Source organism: Oryzias latipes, chromosome 4 (genome assembly GCF_053564925.1).
Source record: "Oryzias latipes strain Hd-rR chromosome 4, Olatipes_Hd-rR_3.1".
In the NCBI taxonomy this organism is placed as follows: domain Eukaryota; kingdom Metazoa; phylum Chordata; class Actinopteri; order Beloniformes; family Adrianichthyidae; genus Oryzias; species Oryzias latipes.
In genome coordinates this window covers 3,430,654-3,449,146 of record NC_136240.1, presented here as the reverse complement: position 1 = coordinate 3,449,146, position 18,493 = coordinate 3,430,654, and the positions used below count along the sequence as shown (strand labels likewise).

The window sequence follows — 18,493 nt, the reverse complement described above, 5'->3', positions numbered from 1 at the left end:
TTATTGTCACATATTACAACTTTTATTTATATACAAGCAGAATGATAGAATTGTCAAACAAAAAAGCGAAATTGAATTGTTTGTATTATAAAAACCATATAACATATTATAAATATTTACACAACAGTGACAAATACAATAAACAGACATAATATTCCATAATTTGGAGAAACGGCCATCAAGACAGCATCACGGTGCAGTACAACTGCAATATAGATTCATTAAAAAAGTTACACCATTTTTCATTAAAGATAAATCCAATATGGTCAGGAGGAGTGGACTGTCAAACCTGAAATGTGGAGGTTATTTATGTTTTATTGTTTTTCCGTGGTCACAGTCAAGATTGTTTAGGAGTCATTGGACTTTTTAAAACATTTTGTTCCAATTTTGTGATAATTTAACACAGAAAAGACCCCCCTCCCCCCTCCATGTCGACATGCAGAACACAGTCAAAGCCTGAAGAAGAGAAAAGGAGTAAAAACAATACAGCAGTTTGGCAGAAATATCTTAGATCAGCAATGTTATTTCTTTTTAAACAAAGTGCTTGTCAATGGAGGGATTTTTGTGCCAGTATCTCAAACACAACACTCACAGTTTTGATCTTAAAGCATTAAAAAACTATTTTGCACTTGAAACGTAGAAATATGTGCAAAACAGTTTCTTGAAACAGAGCAGGGCACCATGTTTCAAATGTGCCACAAAAGCCAGCCAATCACAGACATCAATCTTTATGTCCATGTCTGTGATTGGCTGGATTTTGTGGCACATTTGTAATGTAGAGCCCTGCTCTGCTTGGAGCACAGAAGAGAGAATTTCTCTATAGAGCAAAAATTGTTTGATTTTACGCTTCTTTTTCTTTTATTTTATTATTTTTTAAGTTAAAAGTAATGTTTGAGCACACAAAATGTTTTAGGTTCTACACTCAAAACAATGAATGTTGCACTTGGAAAAATGGCACAAAATTCACTTCATACCCATCAGCCCCCCCACCCCATCATGCATCATGCTAAGATCTGTCAGGATCTGATAATACGAAAACCTGCAACCAATGCAACGAAGGAAATGAAACATGTTTGTAACAAAAGGTCCGTTTCTTGTTTGGTCCCAGGGAATATTTGTTACAAACTGTTTGACTGAAAGTGACAGCATTAAAAATTCAGCAGTTTAAAAAAAGAACATAACCATTTTTGACAGCTCCTAACTTCCTGGGATTTTTAATGTTCTAATACAGCCAGCCTCATTTCAGAATGAGCGAACCACAATGCTTTGTCATGAAGGTAAAGGATCGGGATCATTGGACACTGATTGGTTTACCCCTTTGGCGGTTAAGTTCTGTTCTTTTTTCCTGAGAACGCTGAGGCCGTCCTGCATCGTGCTACATGGTTGCATGAAAAGCTGGAGTGCTTAAGGGATCCTAGTATGAAGACGTTATCAGGACATGCCACATTTTATTACTAAATATGACCGCAAGAACAAAATGACATAATAAGCATTATGTTTGCAAAAAGTGGAGAAACACAAAGAAAAATGCCAACTGGAATAAATACTTAAGATTGGGTGAAGAAAATGATCTGACTGTTTCCGTCTGATGTTTGTTCTGTATCCAATTGTCAAAGTTCTGAATAGAACAGACATCCGCTGCTGTTTGCATGTTTGAAAAGTGCTGCTGCTCTTCAGGCATGTTGAGGTTCCAGCAGAAAGCCAGGCATGAAAAACTCCAACTAGAGAGCAGAAGTAGACCAAACAAATGCTTGGAAACTCCAATTCCACAAGTAGGATCGGGTCCCACTCCAGGTTTGAGTTCAAAGTTTGCTGTCAAATGAACACAAAGTGTGGCGCATTCATCTGCTGTCCTGAGATAGATCTTCAGTCAACCAGGGGGGGCTGCTGCACCTGCATCACTGAGGACATCTGGAATAAAAACAAGAAGAAATCAAAAAACAGAAATAAAAACAGAACAAGAGATCCGGTCCTGGTTATAGGGCTGCATGGCGGTGTAGTGGTTAGCGCTCTCGCCTCACAGTGAGAAGACTCGGGTTCAAATCCTTCTGTGTGGAGTTTGCATGTCCTCCCCTGGCATGTGAGGGTTTCCTCCGGGCACTCCGGCTTCCTCCATAGTCCACAATTCAGTTTGTCCGTGTATGTATGTATGTATGTATGTATGTATGTATGTATATATGTATATATGTATATATATATATATATATATATATATATATATATATATATATATATATATATATATATATATATATATATATATATATATTTATATATATATGTGTGTGTGTGTGTACATGGCCCTGCAACAGACTGGTGACCTGTCCATGGTAAACTTCGCCTTTGCCCAGTGTTAGCTGGGATAGGCTCCAGCAACCCTGTGATCCCAAACGGGATTCAGAAAATAGTTGCATTTAAACACAGTGATCTGTGTTACTTCTCAGAATCAAAGCTCCTTCTTTGATTATAATATATTATGACAATCATAATTATTTATTAAGCTCAGTGCGTCCAGCTTCATTGGAGAGTCTGATGATTTCTGTAAATCCACATTTCTTAAAAACAACAACAGGTAAATGTGAGAACCTCTCTCTGATTAATAAAAAACAACATTCACTCTACTGGATTTCCATTTGTCACATTTCCACCACATATCCAAACAAGTTCAGGATTCACAGTCTTAAAAAAACACAGATGTAACTGAGAATACATTGTATAGTGCAGCTATGTAGTGCCCTGGATGCTCCACTATGCTCACTACTTTTTTTATAACGGCAGTATGACGTCATCGATTTCACTAAGTTAAATCGATGACGTTAAATGGATCAAAGTAAAATCTCATGGATACATTTTGTGACGATTATTTATGAATCCACTGTGTTCTGACAATGAAAACGTTGATGGTTAATCAAAAAAATACATTTACATTTACAAAAATTGTTCTGACGCATTGCATTGTGGTCTATATTTACTGATCTAGTGAGCATCGATGCACACTGGTTTTGCACAGAGACTTCTGGGAAATTTCTAGGGCACTGGATTTTGGAATTGCAGATTCAGACGGCACTAAGAACTGGCGAACACACTATATAGTGTACTATGTAGTGCAGGGGTCGGGAACCTATGGCTCGCGAGCCATATATGGCTCTTTTGATGGTCACATGTGGCTCGCAGACAAATCTTTAATTATCCTTTTTTTCTTTTTTTCATTAGACCAGTCCTTCTCGGGCGCGATGCGATGCCAGAGGCGCGCAGTAGTAGCGGTGCTTGGAGAGAGAAATCTGCGCCAGCACTATAAGTTTACAATTGTCTATTATTTCACAGAGTTTGTACCAGCCGGAAACCTGTGAATTGCCGTGCCTAAAACTGCGCGCTCCCGTCTCTGAGAAAGAGCGCGCAGTAGCGGGGACGGGAAGTGTGAGGAAGAAAGCAGAGGGTGGGGGGTGAGGGGACAATCAGCAGGTGAATCGCGCAGGGATTGTAAAAACGTAAAACCCACTGCCCGTCACTCACTGCAGTGTGTGAGTGTGTGTTTGGCTCCAGGTCTGCATGTGATCAGTCTGTCTCACATCCTTACAATACTTATTCCCTGTGCCATTTCACTTTATTACACATAACTTCATTTATGGACATAAATGTTTGGATTTCTTTCTATGTGTGCATTACTTGGGTTGATGCCGACATCTGGTGAAAATTTCATGTCAATAGCTCGATTAGAAATCTGTTTTTTGAGAAAAATGTAGACGTGTTCAAAACTTATTTTCCCCGCTGTACATTGTCATCAGTCAGAGTATAGCACAGGGGTGCTCATTACGTCGACCGCAATCAACCGGTCGATCTTCAAAGACATGAGGGTAGATCGCAGGCCAGCAAAGATAAATAACCAAAAAAATAAAATTATATATTTTTTTAGAAAAATTATATATATTTTTAGAAAAATTATATATTTCTAAAAAATCCGTCAGCAAATCAAAATCCTCAGCAAGAAGTACAGCACTTGATTGACATGCAGAACGGCCAAGCAAACATCCTCTGATACCTACGTCACTTCACGTGTGTTTAAATTCACACCCACCCACACCCACCCCCACCCACCCACACACACACACACACACACACACACACACACACACACACACACACACACACACACACACACACACACACACACACACACACACACACACACACACACACACACACACACACACCCACACACACACACACCCACACACACCCACACACACCCACACACACCCACACACACCCACACACACACACACACACACACACACACACACACAGGTAGATCTTCAGAACAATGTCGTCTCACAAGTGGCTCACATGCCAAAAAAGTCCTAGCACCCCTGGTTTGCATGTGTCTGCTGGCAAAGCAAAGCCCAAATGTTCATCATCATTTCAGGTTACACATCTAAAATTCATGGTAGGATTCTCTTTACTGCTATGCAGACATTACAACCAGACCTGACACAAAGGTCTCTCCGTCTTATGAATTAACTGTCAGTCCAAATTAGTAAAGAGGAAAAGATAAATAAAAAATAATTAATAATTTAAAAACCCTAAAAACAATGCATTAAATCAATTTTAAAACCAGGATTATTTTAGAGTCCCGTTATTTGATGAGAATTTTGTTAGGAAGCCGTGCTTCTCTCTGCACGTTTTATTAACATTGTAGAGTTTTTAAGAATTTTCTGTTTTAATCCTTTTATATCTGTGATGTGACCACATTTAGACATTTCTCCTCTTCACCGTTTCGCTCTGCAACTGCTATCAATGACACAGACCTGGGAAGTCACAGATCTAATCCACGTGTGATCATGAAGTTCAGACACCAACCAAGGATTCCCACTTCTTTAAGGAACAGTAGGACAGTATGGAAATGCTCCCAGGCTTCCTGCAGGTGAATTCAAAGCTGCTGGACTGTTCAACAAGCGAACAGCATGACTTAGATATGAACTTACCAGTTTCCATTCTCAGTTTCTTCTCGAAATGGAACCAGGTCACTGCCTCCCAATGAAAGGTCTCTTGCTTCACAGGATGTATAGGTCAGCTGCACCCGGTACTGGCTGCTGTTACGCTGCAGAGAGAATAGATTTGAAACTCTGTGATCATGGACAGATGGACATGTTTGCTTCTTACATATTTTTCAAAAAAAGGAGCTTCAACTTACTGGCACCATTTCTATGAAGCACAACCAAATGCAGCTACACAAAGCTGAATCCCTTAATCAAAGCTAGAGACACTCCGCATCAGGCAGAATGAGATTTAAAAGATCAATGTTTTATTTGGTTGCTTCAATTTTTTCATGCTGCCTCATTTCTCTATAGTTTCTGTAAAAGTCCAGCTTTCAGTACCAACTGTTGATAAAATATAAGTCTAGGGTAGGGACATAAACTGCAGACAGACACGCCTTCTTCAAAGGTTTAAAGACACTTGGCTGATGCAGTTGTCCCCAAGTGACCTGCACTTGTATTGGTAAAGTATAAACTAACTAATCAGGAATTCAGAAGCGGAAAATGATCATTTATGCAAAGGAAATAAAAGTAAAAAGTAAATTAAATTATAAGGGGGTGGAATTATATAAATTCTGTTCGTCCCGTTCCCTTTCAAGCACTGAATGAAACTCCTTCTAAAGCACATTTTGTGGACATTATCTCTTACTTGACAAACTTAATATTTAATTCTTTCAATGTCTCGTGTTCTGTATGCATAAGAGCTAATAGGTCTAAATATGAGTCGTTATAATTGAATTATTTACATTTATACCATAGTCCGAGTGAATACTGGTTTCTGATTGGCTGCTGAATGTGGATTAAAAAGTGATAATGTACGCCTAAAAAAGTAGTTCCGGTCAGCTATCTTAAATCTTATGAATCACTGCCCCGACTTCTTTAAAACAACCTTTAACTTCATCATGTGGACAAAAACAAGCGGTAAGAGGTGAACTTTCTCTCTGAATTGATGCTTTATTAACCCATCGTGACAACCAGCATGTAGATCGCTTTCCTTTGCCGCTGCAGTCGAGGTAATGGCTGGCTCAGCTAATGACAACGCACCGCACCACCTATCAAATAGTCCGCTTTTTGTGAAGCGGATTGCTATAGCACATTACAGCTTGCCACATTTCAAAGAGCCAGGAGTGAAGGTAATGCCACATACACCTACATTTTTACTGATGCTGTCCTCTTCTGAAGAGTTGGAGGACTCCTCTGCGCTAGAGGGAATTGTCTCAAAGTCCTCCGTGTCCATGGAAAGAAGACGCTGCTGCACACAGCCTGAGGGCACAAAAGACTGAGCTCAAAACGGAGTCATGAACAAAGACAGCAACACTTGAGCTTGATGGCGGAGAGTAAAATGGCAAAATGGAGCCCTTTTATTGAGCCTGGAAATTAGACCTCAATGTAACTTCAAAGAATGACATTTCAGCCCACATATGGAATGTGAGGATGAGCAGGACAGCATTAACCTGTCTGAGCGAGCAGCCTTATTGTCCACATGCTGGGACTACCAGAGTACTTTCAGTTCCCCAGCAGGAACCTTACGGAGCCCTAAAAGGCTTTCAAGTGGATCTGACATCCATGGTATCTGTGACAGAGACGCATGGCTGAGCTCTGCTCTTTTATTCTTAGCCTCAAGAGGAACGAGTTACACTGTAACACTGTCATCGCTCACACAAAAGTAAACAATAGTTACTAATCATTTCTTGGGATTACTCATCTGTTAAAATAGATTGCAGTGAGACATGTGTGATTTATGTCATTCTTAAGGGCGTCGCAGATGACCGTCAAGGGTTTCAGTAGACAGGTCTTTACATGAATTCAGTCTTGCTGTTCAGAATCTTTGGTTGGTTAGGAATTACACAGTTTACCTAGATTATATTCAATTCTTTTGTAAATCGTACACAATTGTGCGTAATTTTTGCAATATACATATGCAAATTTGTGTCTTTTCACGACCGTTCCACGAGTGTCATTTTGCGCATGTACTACTGATGCAGAACTTTTACATCGCAAATACGGCCCACCTATACCGTTAATAATACGTAATTGTTGGAGGAATCACTAAAACACTAGGGCTTTTACGCTGATTTACGTGTTCTGTGTGAATTATTCGTACTTCTTCTGTGGTTTTAACATGGTTCATTCGTGACACATCTGTGGAAATTTCAGGTAAAGACCAAAACTTCTCACTTTTTCCACGCATAATCACAAATGACCCATTTTTATGTGTGCCAAATGAACGTAGTGGCTGTGTGACGCGGCATTGACCCCCACCTTTACACCTTCTAAATCCTAACCATGTCAGTCTTGTTACTTTGTCTTTTGTACTGAGTGAGTCAGAAATGATCTGCATTCACTAATAAATGTGTTACATTACAGTTATTGTTGAGACAGTTTCTGTAAAAGTAAAGTTTTGGTGAAATCTAGAGAATCAAGGAAATTAAGATATAAAAAAGGAAAACTTCATATATTCTTTTACAATTCTTGAACGGAACTTTGATATTTATAACTTACAGCAAAACAGGAAGCTTCAAGTATGAGTCAGTGATTATTTCTTCAGCATTGACACACAGATGAGTCCCAGACAGCTGAGCTGAAACCTAATCTGTCCTGAGAATATGCTGTTTTGTTTAAGCAGCTCGGTCTGAAAAGATGCTGGACTTGATTCATGAATCTAAAACCGAAGAGACTGCAGTCTGAAGTGAAGCCAGCACAGATCCGGCTGAACACCCACTTCATTTCCACTGAGTCTGCTCCAAAATGGAACCATCAAAGTCAGTTGGAGGTGTGCTGTATCATGCAGTGTGTGATCGATGAGCAGCTTCACGCCATTTTCACAAACAGATGCAAATGCTGCATGTTTGTAAACATTTATGGCTGATAATGAAAAATGTCCAAACTCCCCTCCAAAAGGAAATGGAAAGGATCCTCCTGCACGGTTACCTGGTTGGGAGGTAGATCTAGGCACAGATGGAGTGCCACCGGCACCAGAACCAGTGCTGCCAGTCATACTCTGGCGTTTCCTCGCTGCTGCGATAGCACCATTCAAAGTATCTGGAGGGAAGGCAAGGGCTTTACACAATTCCAGTCAAAAACTGTTCTACACAGCTACACACACCGACCAACACCAAGTAAACCAGGAGACCAGAACCTGAGCAGTTTGGCTCCGGTTGAGTAAAACCTCATGCACAAATACAACAAACACACCAGAACTCCAGAGGTGCACATGCAACAGACATGAAATGCATTTCATGACATGCACTATCAAACGCAGAAACACAACAGTCAAGCACTGAAGAAGAGTGGGGGGGGGGGGGTTCTGACTGTACCTTCATAACCAAGTGGAGTCGGATCACTCTTTATTTCATGTCTCTTGCTTTTTATGCTAGCAGAAAGGGAACCTGGTCAGGGAGAATAAATGCACCCACGCATTTAAAGACAGCAGGTCAGCCAGGAAATATCCACACAGAAGCTTTATCACAATAAGTTAAAACTCAAAAAAACAACAACAAAAAATACATTTTATTGAGGAGGTGCTGAGCATTGTTTACAGAGATGCTGCAGACAGGAGTTGGTGTTTTTGCCTGGTGCACATTTGAAACCAGCGCAAAAAAAAAACAAGACAGAAGCTAATAAGTGTTGTGAATGAAGGACTAAGCGATAACTCCAGAGCGTGTGCTCATGGGAGGAAAAAAGGCACAGTGGGGGAAATAGTTTTGTTTATTATTCCACAAATCTAAAAGGGAAAGTCAATAATTGTATGACAGATCTTAGTGTGGTGTCAGCTTCCTCTGATAACATGTGAGCCACCAGAACCAGAACCAGAACAGGAAAGCTAGCTGGATACCTTTTGTTCTGCGAGCGCTGATGGAAGAGGAGGAGGCCAGAGAGGACGTGAGGGAGAAGCGGCGTGGAACCTCTGCTTCCTTAGCAGCAGGCTCTACGGTCGGCCGAGGCGCAAAACCAGAGGAAGACAGATGGAGAAAAGGACATTCTGAATGAAAGTAGTGCAGGAGAGCAGTTGACAGCATGAAAGCAGACAGAAAAGAAGAAAGGACTACATTTATGACAGCGCTAACACACTGTTGACCTAAACAGCACTTAAGAAAGTCTGCAGGAAATCCAGAAACAACATCAAAGACATTCAAAAGACCGACAGAAAAATGAGAGAAAGTAATCTGAGCGGAGTAATGATTTTAAATCGTCATGCTGGAACAATGAAGCATGAAGGACAGATTGGGACCGGCAACAGAGAATTTGGGAAAACTTTAGAGAAGTTCCTCATATTTAACAGACTGCATGCAGCTGAGGGCCGCAGGGGCCAAAGGCCGACTGTGTCTTTCAGCCTTAAGGTCAGCACAAAATGGAGTGGACAGACATAACAGGACAGCAAATGAAATGCAGAACACAGACTTTTTTCGTCTGCTGGCTCTATAAAAGCGTCTTCATAAAAACCATGTGACCCACTTTGATCAATAACCACCGACAGATGGTGCTACAGTGTTTTGCCAAAAGTAGACACTGGTTTGAGCCTTTCCGAGAGTGATTTCAAGTCCATCTTCACACATCATTTCTATCATCAGACCTAAAACATGAACAAACTAAGGAAGTGTCAGACGAGTCCGACAGAAACTGTCAGGAAAGGACAGATGGAGCCAGACCCTCAACTGGACTGGAGTTCACAATTTAAATAAGGAAACCCGAAAGCAGGCAGTGGACAAAGACCTCATGATGACGATGATGATGATGATGGTTAAAAAAAAAGAATAAAGCAGCACTTGATGTGTTACCTGCTGGAAGAGACCTTCGGTTTGAAAGTGCTTGCAAGGAGAAGTGCTTCCTGGCATTACCAGCCGAGTGGGCCAAGCGGCCGGCCGAAGTGTCGGCTAAACACGCAGCAGAAGCACAGCAGGGAAGAACAAAGGCACGGTTTACAAAAGCATGAGCATAAGAATTCCCCTATGTCATCAACAAATGTCCTCCCCCTAAAGCTGGACTCTGGATGGGAAGGGATTGACTGTCCCAGTTCACCTCCACCATGGACATCATCCACCACTCTGCACTTGGCCTTCACACAAAGACGCAGCACGGAGACTGCTGTCCACGACACACGGAGGACATGTTGGACCCTCCTGCAACACACTTGACTGGTATCAAGTGTGAACTAACAGGATGAGATGAAGTGGGAGTCATATCACTGATTCATAACTGGATGCACTTTAGAATAGACTGAAAAACGTGTTTGATTTAAACGTGTGTGTTCTCTTTCTATTAGCTGCATGTCCAGTCAACTTCTTTGGACAGAGATACAGCCACTTTTCGTTAAGAAATACATCTAAAATAGAGCAAACTTTAGTTTCAATAAACAAGGAGTCCCAACAGAAGAGGATAAAATCCAGTTGAAACGAGCAAAACAGTTACTAATAGAACAAGTAAGGATTTGCCATTTCAAACTAAAGAAAACTAAATTACATCTAAAAGTCTAAAAACAAGTTGCTCAGTGTTAAATGTGTGTATCAGGTGCAATTGTGACCTAATATTGGGCAAATCCTGGGTAAGATTTGGAGTTTGGAGTGGACCGGTCACCTTTCCCAACAAAGATAAGAAAGACTTTCTTCCTTCATCCAACGCAACCATAGAACAGGAAGACTCCCATCTCAGGATAGGAACACTGACACTACACCATAAAAACCTACAGAGTGGGTCCAAACTATAAGCATCACTGGAAAGAGACCTTTACTGACTGAAACACAAATGATGTTCTGATGTTCTCTTTTGGTGAATCAGCTTCATGTGCATTTTCTTTATTCCTGTGTTCAGCCCATATAGACGGAGCCTCTCTGACCTCACTTTATTGAACCACACTTGGTTTTGAACAACAGGTAAAAGAAAACACTACAAGTACAGTGCAACCGCACGGCACACAAAATTAACAAACCAGAGGGTTACATTATTTCCATAAACACAAAACACTCCTTTAAAGTATGAAATGTTCTTTGATATGTTTTATTGATTTGTAATAGGATTTAAAGTCCAGGTAAAATAAATTAAAAAAAGGTTGTGAATTTGAGCATTTACACTTGTGAATGTGGAATGACCACAAAATAATAAACAATTGAATAACAAATATGAAATTCTTGGACAAACCATACCAGTATTATATTACCATCATATTGTAACTACTAATTTAAAATTGCTGACTTGGGATTCATTTACCTTTTTTTCGTTTGCTAACAACGTCCTTTTTAAAAAGTCATGTTATGAATTTCAAATGTACTCGACCTTTTAAAATAGCTACACCTGCTGATCGATTACTTCCATTAGAAAACCGCCTTTCACTGGTTTTTCCAAAAAGATTCATCTGCTGCACATGCAGGAGTTTCTTGAGGAGGAAGAGTGTCCAGTCATCCCCACACCAAGACCCCCGCTGCCGCAGCAGCGGCAGCCACAACCCCCCAACACCTGCAACAGGCAAATAGAGATCAACCGCCCCCCGGGTGATTGCATCCGCCACCCAGGCCAGGGCCAGCAGGTCCACCGCGGGGCCACCAAAGCCAGAGAGCAGGGGGGCATGGGGGGACAGAGTGCAAGCTCCAGCCCAACCAGGAGAGCACCCCCCTCACTGCCCCAGGAGGGCCCAACGTGGTGCCCCGTCCCAGAAGAACGCCCACAGCCCCAGACGAGCAACCCACCGCTGCCCAGGAATTCTGGGCATCCCCCGACCCCAGGCACGAGTCAGGACCCCCCAAGGGAGACCCACCCCACACTCCTGGCAGCCATCAACCCGGCCCACGGTTGGTCTAGGAGAGACCAAGGCAGGGGCCAGCCACCCCCGTCCAGGAGGAGGACACCCAGAAGAGGACACCCCCCGGCTCAGGTGTGATGTGATCCCCGGCTTTTGGTCTTGCCAGAGAACTCAGGGATCCGTCTCCCTGCGTGGAGAGAGAGGGCTGTCGGGCCCAGGATGCCGGAACCCAAGGAACATCAGAATCAGAAATACTTTATTGATCCCACACGTGGGAAATTTGTTCGTTACCATAGCAACTGACAGGGAAAAAAGACTAAGAATAATATAAAATAATAATAAAAAACAAGAACAAGGAAAATGTGGTATGATTTAAAAAGCTATTTACAAAACAGTGCAGGTAAAGAGATGTGCAAAATAAAGAAAAAGAGGGAAAAAAAGTGTCATGGCCGCCATCGCCGAGGGCCCAGGTCCCCCCTACCAGGGATGGGGTAGGGGACAGATGGTCCAAGGTCCCACCTTCCTTGTATAATGTATGTGTGTGTGTTTGTGAGGGTGTGTGTCTGTGTGTGTGTGCGTGTGAGTTGGAGTGTATATTTTGGAGGGTGTGTGTACTAAGGGGGTGCAGTTACAATTGGCAGGTTGGGCACTGAAAGGACATCTCCTGCTTGCTGGCAGTGATGTCCAAGCACCCCCCCCCCCCCCCCCCATCAAGGGTCCTACATGTCCAAGATGCAATTAAAACCAAGAGGGGAGGGCGTGTTTCCATATGGCAACCATGGGAGGGGGACCACTGCTAAGTAGCTCCTCCCCCCAAGGTGCATCGCAGGCTGAACCCTCCCCCATCACCCAAATATGAGATTAGGGTAAGTCGGGGACAGCTGGTAGACTGTCCCCCGTTGGTCAAACAGCCATGCACATTTCATATGATCTTGCGGTGCAATTATAATTACGCTGGGACAACATCATCCTGAAGTTTGCTGATGACACCGCCATGATAGGACGCATCACTGGGGGGTTGAAGCAGCCTACAGGAGGGAGGGGCCTCTCTGGTGACATGGTGTGAGGACAACAACCTCATCCTCAACACAGACAAGACAAAGGAGATTATATGAGGAAAGAGAGGAACCCTCATCAACCGCTGCTTATCAGGGTCTGGAAGTAGGGAGGGAGAGCAGCTTCAAATATCTGGGGGTCCAGCTCAGCCAGGACCTCACCTGGACACTCAACACCACACAGCTGGTGAGGAAAGCTCATCAGCGGCTGTACTTCCTCAGGAGGCTGAGGAGGTTCGGCCTGTGCCCAGACATCCTCAGCAGCTTCTACGGCTGCATGGTTGAGTCCATCTTGACCATTTGCATCACAGTGTGGTACAGCAGCTGCATCTAAGATCACCAGGAATCCTTTGCCCTTGCTGCAGAGCAGGGTCTACATCATCAATGACCCCGCCTACCCCCAACCAGGTCTGTTCACTCTCCTCCCCTCAGGACAGACGTACAGGAGTGTGAAATGCAGAATTAGGAACTCTCTTTCCTTCTGCCAGCAGGGTCCTTAACAGCTGACAGAAGTCTGGAACTACAAACAGCACCTTTGCACAAACTCATTGTCTATTATTCCTGCTCTATACACCTTAATATTCAACATCCGTGTGTTTCACATTGTTTAGCTCATGAAGTCTCTTTTGCACAGTTGCTCTTCGCTGAACTTGCTTAAAAGCTGATTTGTATAGGTTTAGTTATTTACTGATGCACAGTTACATTTTATATTTGGTGTGAATGTTTCAGATATCCTGTAAATATCTTACCCTGTCTTTTATTTAACCTTTAACATTATGGCATTCAGAGCGAACAGCAAAGGAAGCATCTCATTGTACAGGGAAACCGTTTCCATACTGCACATACGACAATAAGCCCCTTTGAAACCTTTGAATGTGTAAAACGTCTTTTGTTCCTCTTATGTTAATAAAACTATTGGCATATGATCATATATAATGTTGTGATTACAAAGTAAGGAGTTTTCTTCTTCTCGCCTTAGTTGAGTTGAACATGTTGTCATTGGGTCATTGTCACTATGAAGTGCTCTTGGTGTCCTCATGAGTATCATGAGTAACAAAATGGAGAAGAATCATTCAACTCTGACTTCTTATCATAAGTGACCAAAGACTTGCACACATATCAGTAAAATAATTTATTTCATTAAATAATTTGTTTCTTAAATTGTGATTCCTTTAGTTTATGTAACTTTTTTCTTTGGATGTATGCGATTTTGGTATTTCCCACATGATGTTTTGCTGACTTCAGGGTGTGTAATAAATGGTTAACTTATGCCAAATCAATTTTCATCAACAATCATTTTTGTCACAGCACACTCCTTGATAAAACAAGTAATTTTGATCAAGCATATTCTATTTTCATAGCACCATTGAACATTGGCTCACGTCCCTGAAATTGCTGTCCACCCTGTCATTTTGAGATAAATAAATAAAAAAAACTGCTAATGTTTTAAGTGACATCACAACCAGCATTTTGTCCTTCTGCACTGGAGACTGAAACAGTGACTGGTTGCAGAGTAAATATTTACACTTTTGTTTAGTAATTTTAATCATATTAGGTATCAGATGTCCAGATTCCAGCCTGTCAGCAAACCTATGACAGGCTGGACATGGTTCATGACAGGAAGAACATTATGACAGTTTGTGACAAGCTGATGATGTTACATAATACATCTCCTACAGCTCCTATTGACATTTTATAACAATAAATAACAGTTTATAACAGTTATGGTAGATGGCGTATACTTGTAAAGCGCTTTCTACCTTCCTCGAAGGCCCAAAGCGCTTCACGGTCACAGACCCATTAACCCATTCACACATTGGTGGCGGCTCCGCTGCCAAACACCGGCGCTAACCTTCCACCAAAGGCCAGGTGGGGTTCATTGTCTTGCCCAAGGACACTTCGACACATGACCAGGCAAACTGGGAATCGAACCTGCAATCGTTCGATCAGAGGTGGACTGCCCTACCGCTGCATCACAGCCGCACGCTGATACATATGTTACATATGCATATCAGCAAGCCTGATTTGATCAGGCCAGGTTAGGTTTACTGGGAACCATGTTTAATCTTTCTCAAGATATGAGATCAAAAGGAGCTGATACAGCAAGGAGATATCAGGAACGTTATCTCAGGATTTCAATGTTAACCTCTTTAGACCCGAGCTAATATTTGAGTTCACCCTTTACACCCTCTACACAGGGGGAGTACAAATATATGCTCAGCAGTATAACAAAGGCGTGTGTGTGTGATGAAATCATCACAATGCAATGGACTACACAGCCTTGCCTGAATGTGCTGCAGTGCTCAGTACTGTTTTCAGAGCTTCAGAAAAACAAAAGGCTGCTGAGGCTGAAGGAAACCTAACATATATGATCTGTGCACATGGATAAACCAAGACTAAAGTCAATTTGCATTAAAAAAAGAATAACGATTGCTATTATTCAGACTTTATTGAAAGCAGCGTCTTACCTTTCTTCTGTCTTGTGTTAGGACCAGGGTTTGTCCTCCTAAAGCCCAACTCTGGACTCGATGAATCCGATTGTCTGAGAGCCATTTTGCGGACATTCCTATCAGGTCAAAAGATAGTGCTATGGCTTAAATTTGATTAAATTACTTTTTTTCCCAAGTCATTAGAATGTTGCAGCAACTGAATGCTTCAATTATTTCAGCATTTATGGTGTTGCTTCATGAGTTGTGTTCTTGTGTTAACACTAACCTGATGGGAGCACTGTAGATGTTGAGCTGACTGGCTTCTGTGAAGAAAAGAAAAACGTTTATAATTCATTGACATGGTCATCTGCCTGAAACAAATAAAAAAACAAAAACCAGAGTCTAAGAAAATGATTTACTAAAATCCCTTAAGTACAGGATGCACAGAATAGAGCCTTTTTGAAAATAAAACAGTTTTTTCTGGATTTTAAGAAGAAAATGAAGTGGATCTATTTTTATAATAAACACACATGTTTTCTACATGTGCTAATATTTGTGTGTTTTTAGATCAAAGTGGGAGACACAAACAACCCCACCAAAAAGTATTTCTATATACTGTACATTTAGTATTTAATATAGAAGAAAAGAATAAAAACACAAACAAGGAATGATAGCTTTTTTTACACCTGTGCAAAGGAAATGAATGAAATGAAATGATTCTTTAGTGAAAAGAGTTGATTCAGAGACAGTGGTGTCATTACACACTGATGCTACCATGCTAAATGCTACCAACCAATCTTTGTGTTATCCGTCTTGGTTTACTCAAAACATCCTTCTGGTTAATCAGCTGTTTGACTCACATCTTTGATGTCACATGAAGAACTCTGTCTCAAATATAGCATCAAAATACCTAAAACGGGGTTTAACATTGTTTTAAAAGATAATTCCTAAGTATTTAAAAGTTCCTCATTGCAGAGTCCAACTTTATTACCAAAAATGCACATTAGAAATGCACTAGGTGAGGTCCGCAGTACCCATGCCTTAAGGCAGAGGGCGCTGGTGATTCCAGAGAATCTGACACTGCTGCTAAAGAATAATAGAATTAGTGGTAGGGAGTCATGTGCAGCCATTTAGTCTTAAATTTTGTTTGGCATAATTTTCTAACTGGAGGATCGCGTGTCTAAAGTCAGGAATTTGTGGAGACACGTCAGTGCTCTCAAGTGAAGAAAGAAAAGAAACACTTCCACTCACAGGTCATTTATGTGTTTCTTTAGAAGGAGCTTCATTTGTAGGTAAAATTAAGTCAATAATTACAATTTTGGTGATTCTTTTCTATGCTACTGTTTGGAAAAGGAGGAAAAATGTTGAAATGAGATTTTCAACAAAACACTAACTGTTGCCAATCAAATGGTGACTAAGCTTCTCAGTAGGGTTCATCTGTTTGTACATCTGACTGACGTCAGTGCCTCACCAGCCGCGGACCTCACCCCACATCACTGGATCATTCATAACCAAAACAATGTCTACTTTCAGTTTGATGTGAGTGCTTTAGAGATTTACTGCCCAGTCTTGCCAGTTTCTTAGATGCACTCAATAAATGTTCAGATTAGAACTTTGGCAGTCATTGACTGAAGGGATTATGTTTGATCCTAAGAACCTGCCCTGTAATGTTGGAGCAGCTTGCCATACTGGCCTCCTAACTTTAACCCTTTATCACCAGAGTTTTAGCTCCAGTATTTACCTTCTTTCCACAACCGTTGGCGTCATTTCTCCACGTCTGAATCAGCTGATTCATGTTGATCATGTAAGCAGTCAGCAGCGTAAGCAGCAGGTGTTATTTAGGTATCCCCGATGACATCTCCAGTGCTACAGGGCTAATGAACCAGTTAAGGAGTTTATCATCTGATAAACAGACTATTGACTTTGTCGTAAGGACAGGTTTTCTCCAATTTCACCTTCAAGCCACAGTTTTGTCCTTATCGAGTCAAATGGATCATAAAAAAGCCAACTGATGCTAATACTTTAATGGGTAACAGCTTCTGTGCTACAGAAGGGGGCGGCGGTGGTTGAGCAGGTCGGCCAATGATCGGAGGATCGGCGGCTCGATCCCCGCTCCCCCCAGCCAACCATTGTTGTGTCCTTGGGCAAGACACTTTACCCGCAACCTCACATCCTCTTATTTTTTATCAACTTTTCACTAAGCAACTATAGGAATCTGCATTCTACTGATCCAGATCTGTCAGTGATTTGACGGTCCAGGTCTAGACTGGTCTGGACTGGTGTGCAGACCATCATAACGGCATAAGAACATTTGGGGTCTTATGGCATTTTGCTCTCAATGGAACAGTGTAAACGTTTTAGTGTTGCTTAAATTGATTTTGCTTTTTGGTGTTTCCTTCATGTTCATCTGTTTGTTCGCACGCTGGTTAGCCGATAGTAAAGATCAAAATGTTACTTCATTCTGCATAATTTTGTTCTTTCTGTATTTTCACCATGCACAAATTTGATAGAAAGTACAGACTTCTTAAAAAGTTTTCTTTCTGCTGCTCACCAACCATGAGGACAATTTCCTGCTTTAGTTTTTTTGCTGGATCAGTTAGGAGTTACTGGTGCTGCTACTAAAAGCTTCACACGAAGACAAGACACAGAATAGTCCTAACCTCTGCATGCCTCCAGCTGGCCTGTCAGAACTTTTCGGATCTCCGACACCCAAATGTTTTTTACCTCCATGGAGGGAGCCTGAAAACAAAAACACATGCAGACTGTCTGGGCTTTTTGGTAAGGAGACTATTAGCTAAACTGGCCTGTGGAGGTCAACCAAAAAGAGGCATTTGAAATTAAAATTCAGCCAACTAAACCTTCTAAAGCTGATAGGAAATAATACAAAGCAAACTTATCAGGTTAAGTACAAAAGTATCATATTAATAATAATTCTTATCATTATTTAACACAAACAGAGAGAATGAAATGCAGTTTCTTAGAAAGGACTGTAATATTTTAATATTATATATTATAGCCAGTACTTTGTTTCCAGTACAACCAGGAAAGCTGAATATAACAACTCACTGTTGTTTATGTTATCTACATTTTCTAGCTTGAGAAACTAACGACTTTCTGTGCTTCTAATATCACAGAAGAGGAAGTAAAAAGATGTGCATCTTTTTAATCTGTTGGAGGCAGACAGAAGATTTGATGTTTGCTGTGTCTGAATTCCTTCACTTCTCACTACTTAGTGCTCTGTGA

General features: G+C 41.4%; 1 protein-coding gene across 11 annotated transcripts in view; it reads right to left on the bottom strand.

Moving 5' to 3' along the window:
• The window catches only part of mcf2l2 (MCF.2 cell line derived transforming sequence-like 2), a 60,110-nt gene continuing 41,617 nt past the window's right edge, over positions 1-18,493 (bottom strand). For 4 of the 11 annotated variants that reach the window (XM_078945476.1, XM_078945479.1, XM_078945478.1 and 1 more), the window contains exons 25-34: positions 17,911-17,989; positions 15,537-15,573; positions 15,290-15,387; positions 9,812-9,907; positions 8,869-9,015; positions 8,351-8,422; positions 7,965-8,075; positions 6,187-6,296; positions 4,983-5,098; positions 1-1,911 (exon numbers count right to left, since the gene is read on the bottom strand). In XM_078945476.1, the coding sequence (XP_078801602.1) occupies position 1,911; positions 4,983-5,098; positions 6,187-6,296; positions 7,965-8,075; positions 8,351-8,422; positions 8,869-9,015; positions 9,812-9,907; positions 15,290-15,387; positions 15,537-15,573; positions 17,911-17,989 (867 nt within the window). In that variant the 3' untranslated portion in view covers positions 1-1,910. Of the gene's footprint in view, positions 1,912-4,982; positions 5,099-6,186; positions 6,297-7,964; positions 8,076-8,350; positions 8,423-8,656; positions 9,016-9,811; positions 9,908-15,289; positions 15,388-15,536; positions 15,574-17,910; positions 17,990-18,493 lie in introns of those variants that run through there. The other 7 variants (XM_011494543.4, XM_078945483.1, XM_078945482.1 and 4 more) reach the window with 5 other exon arrangements.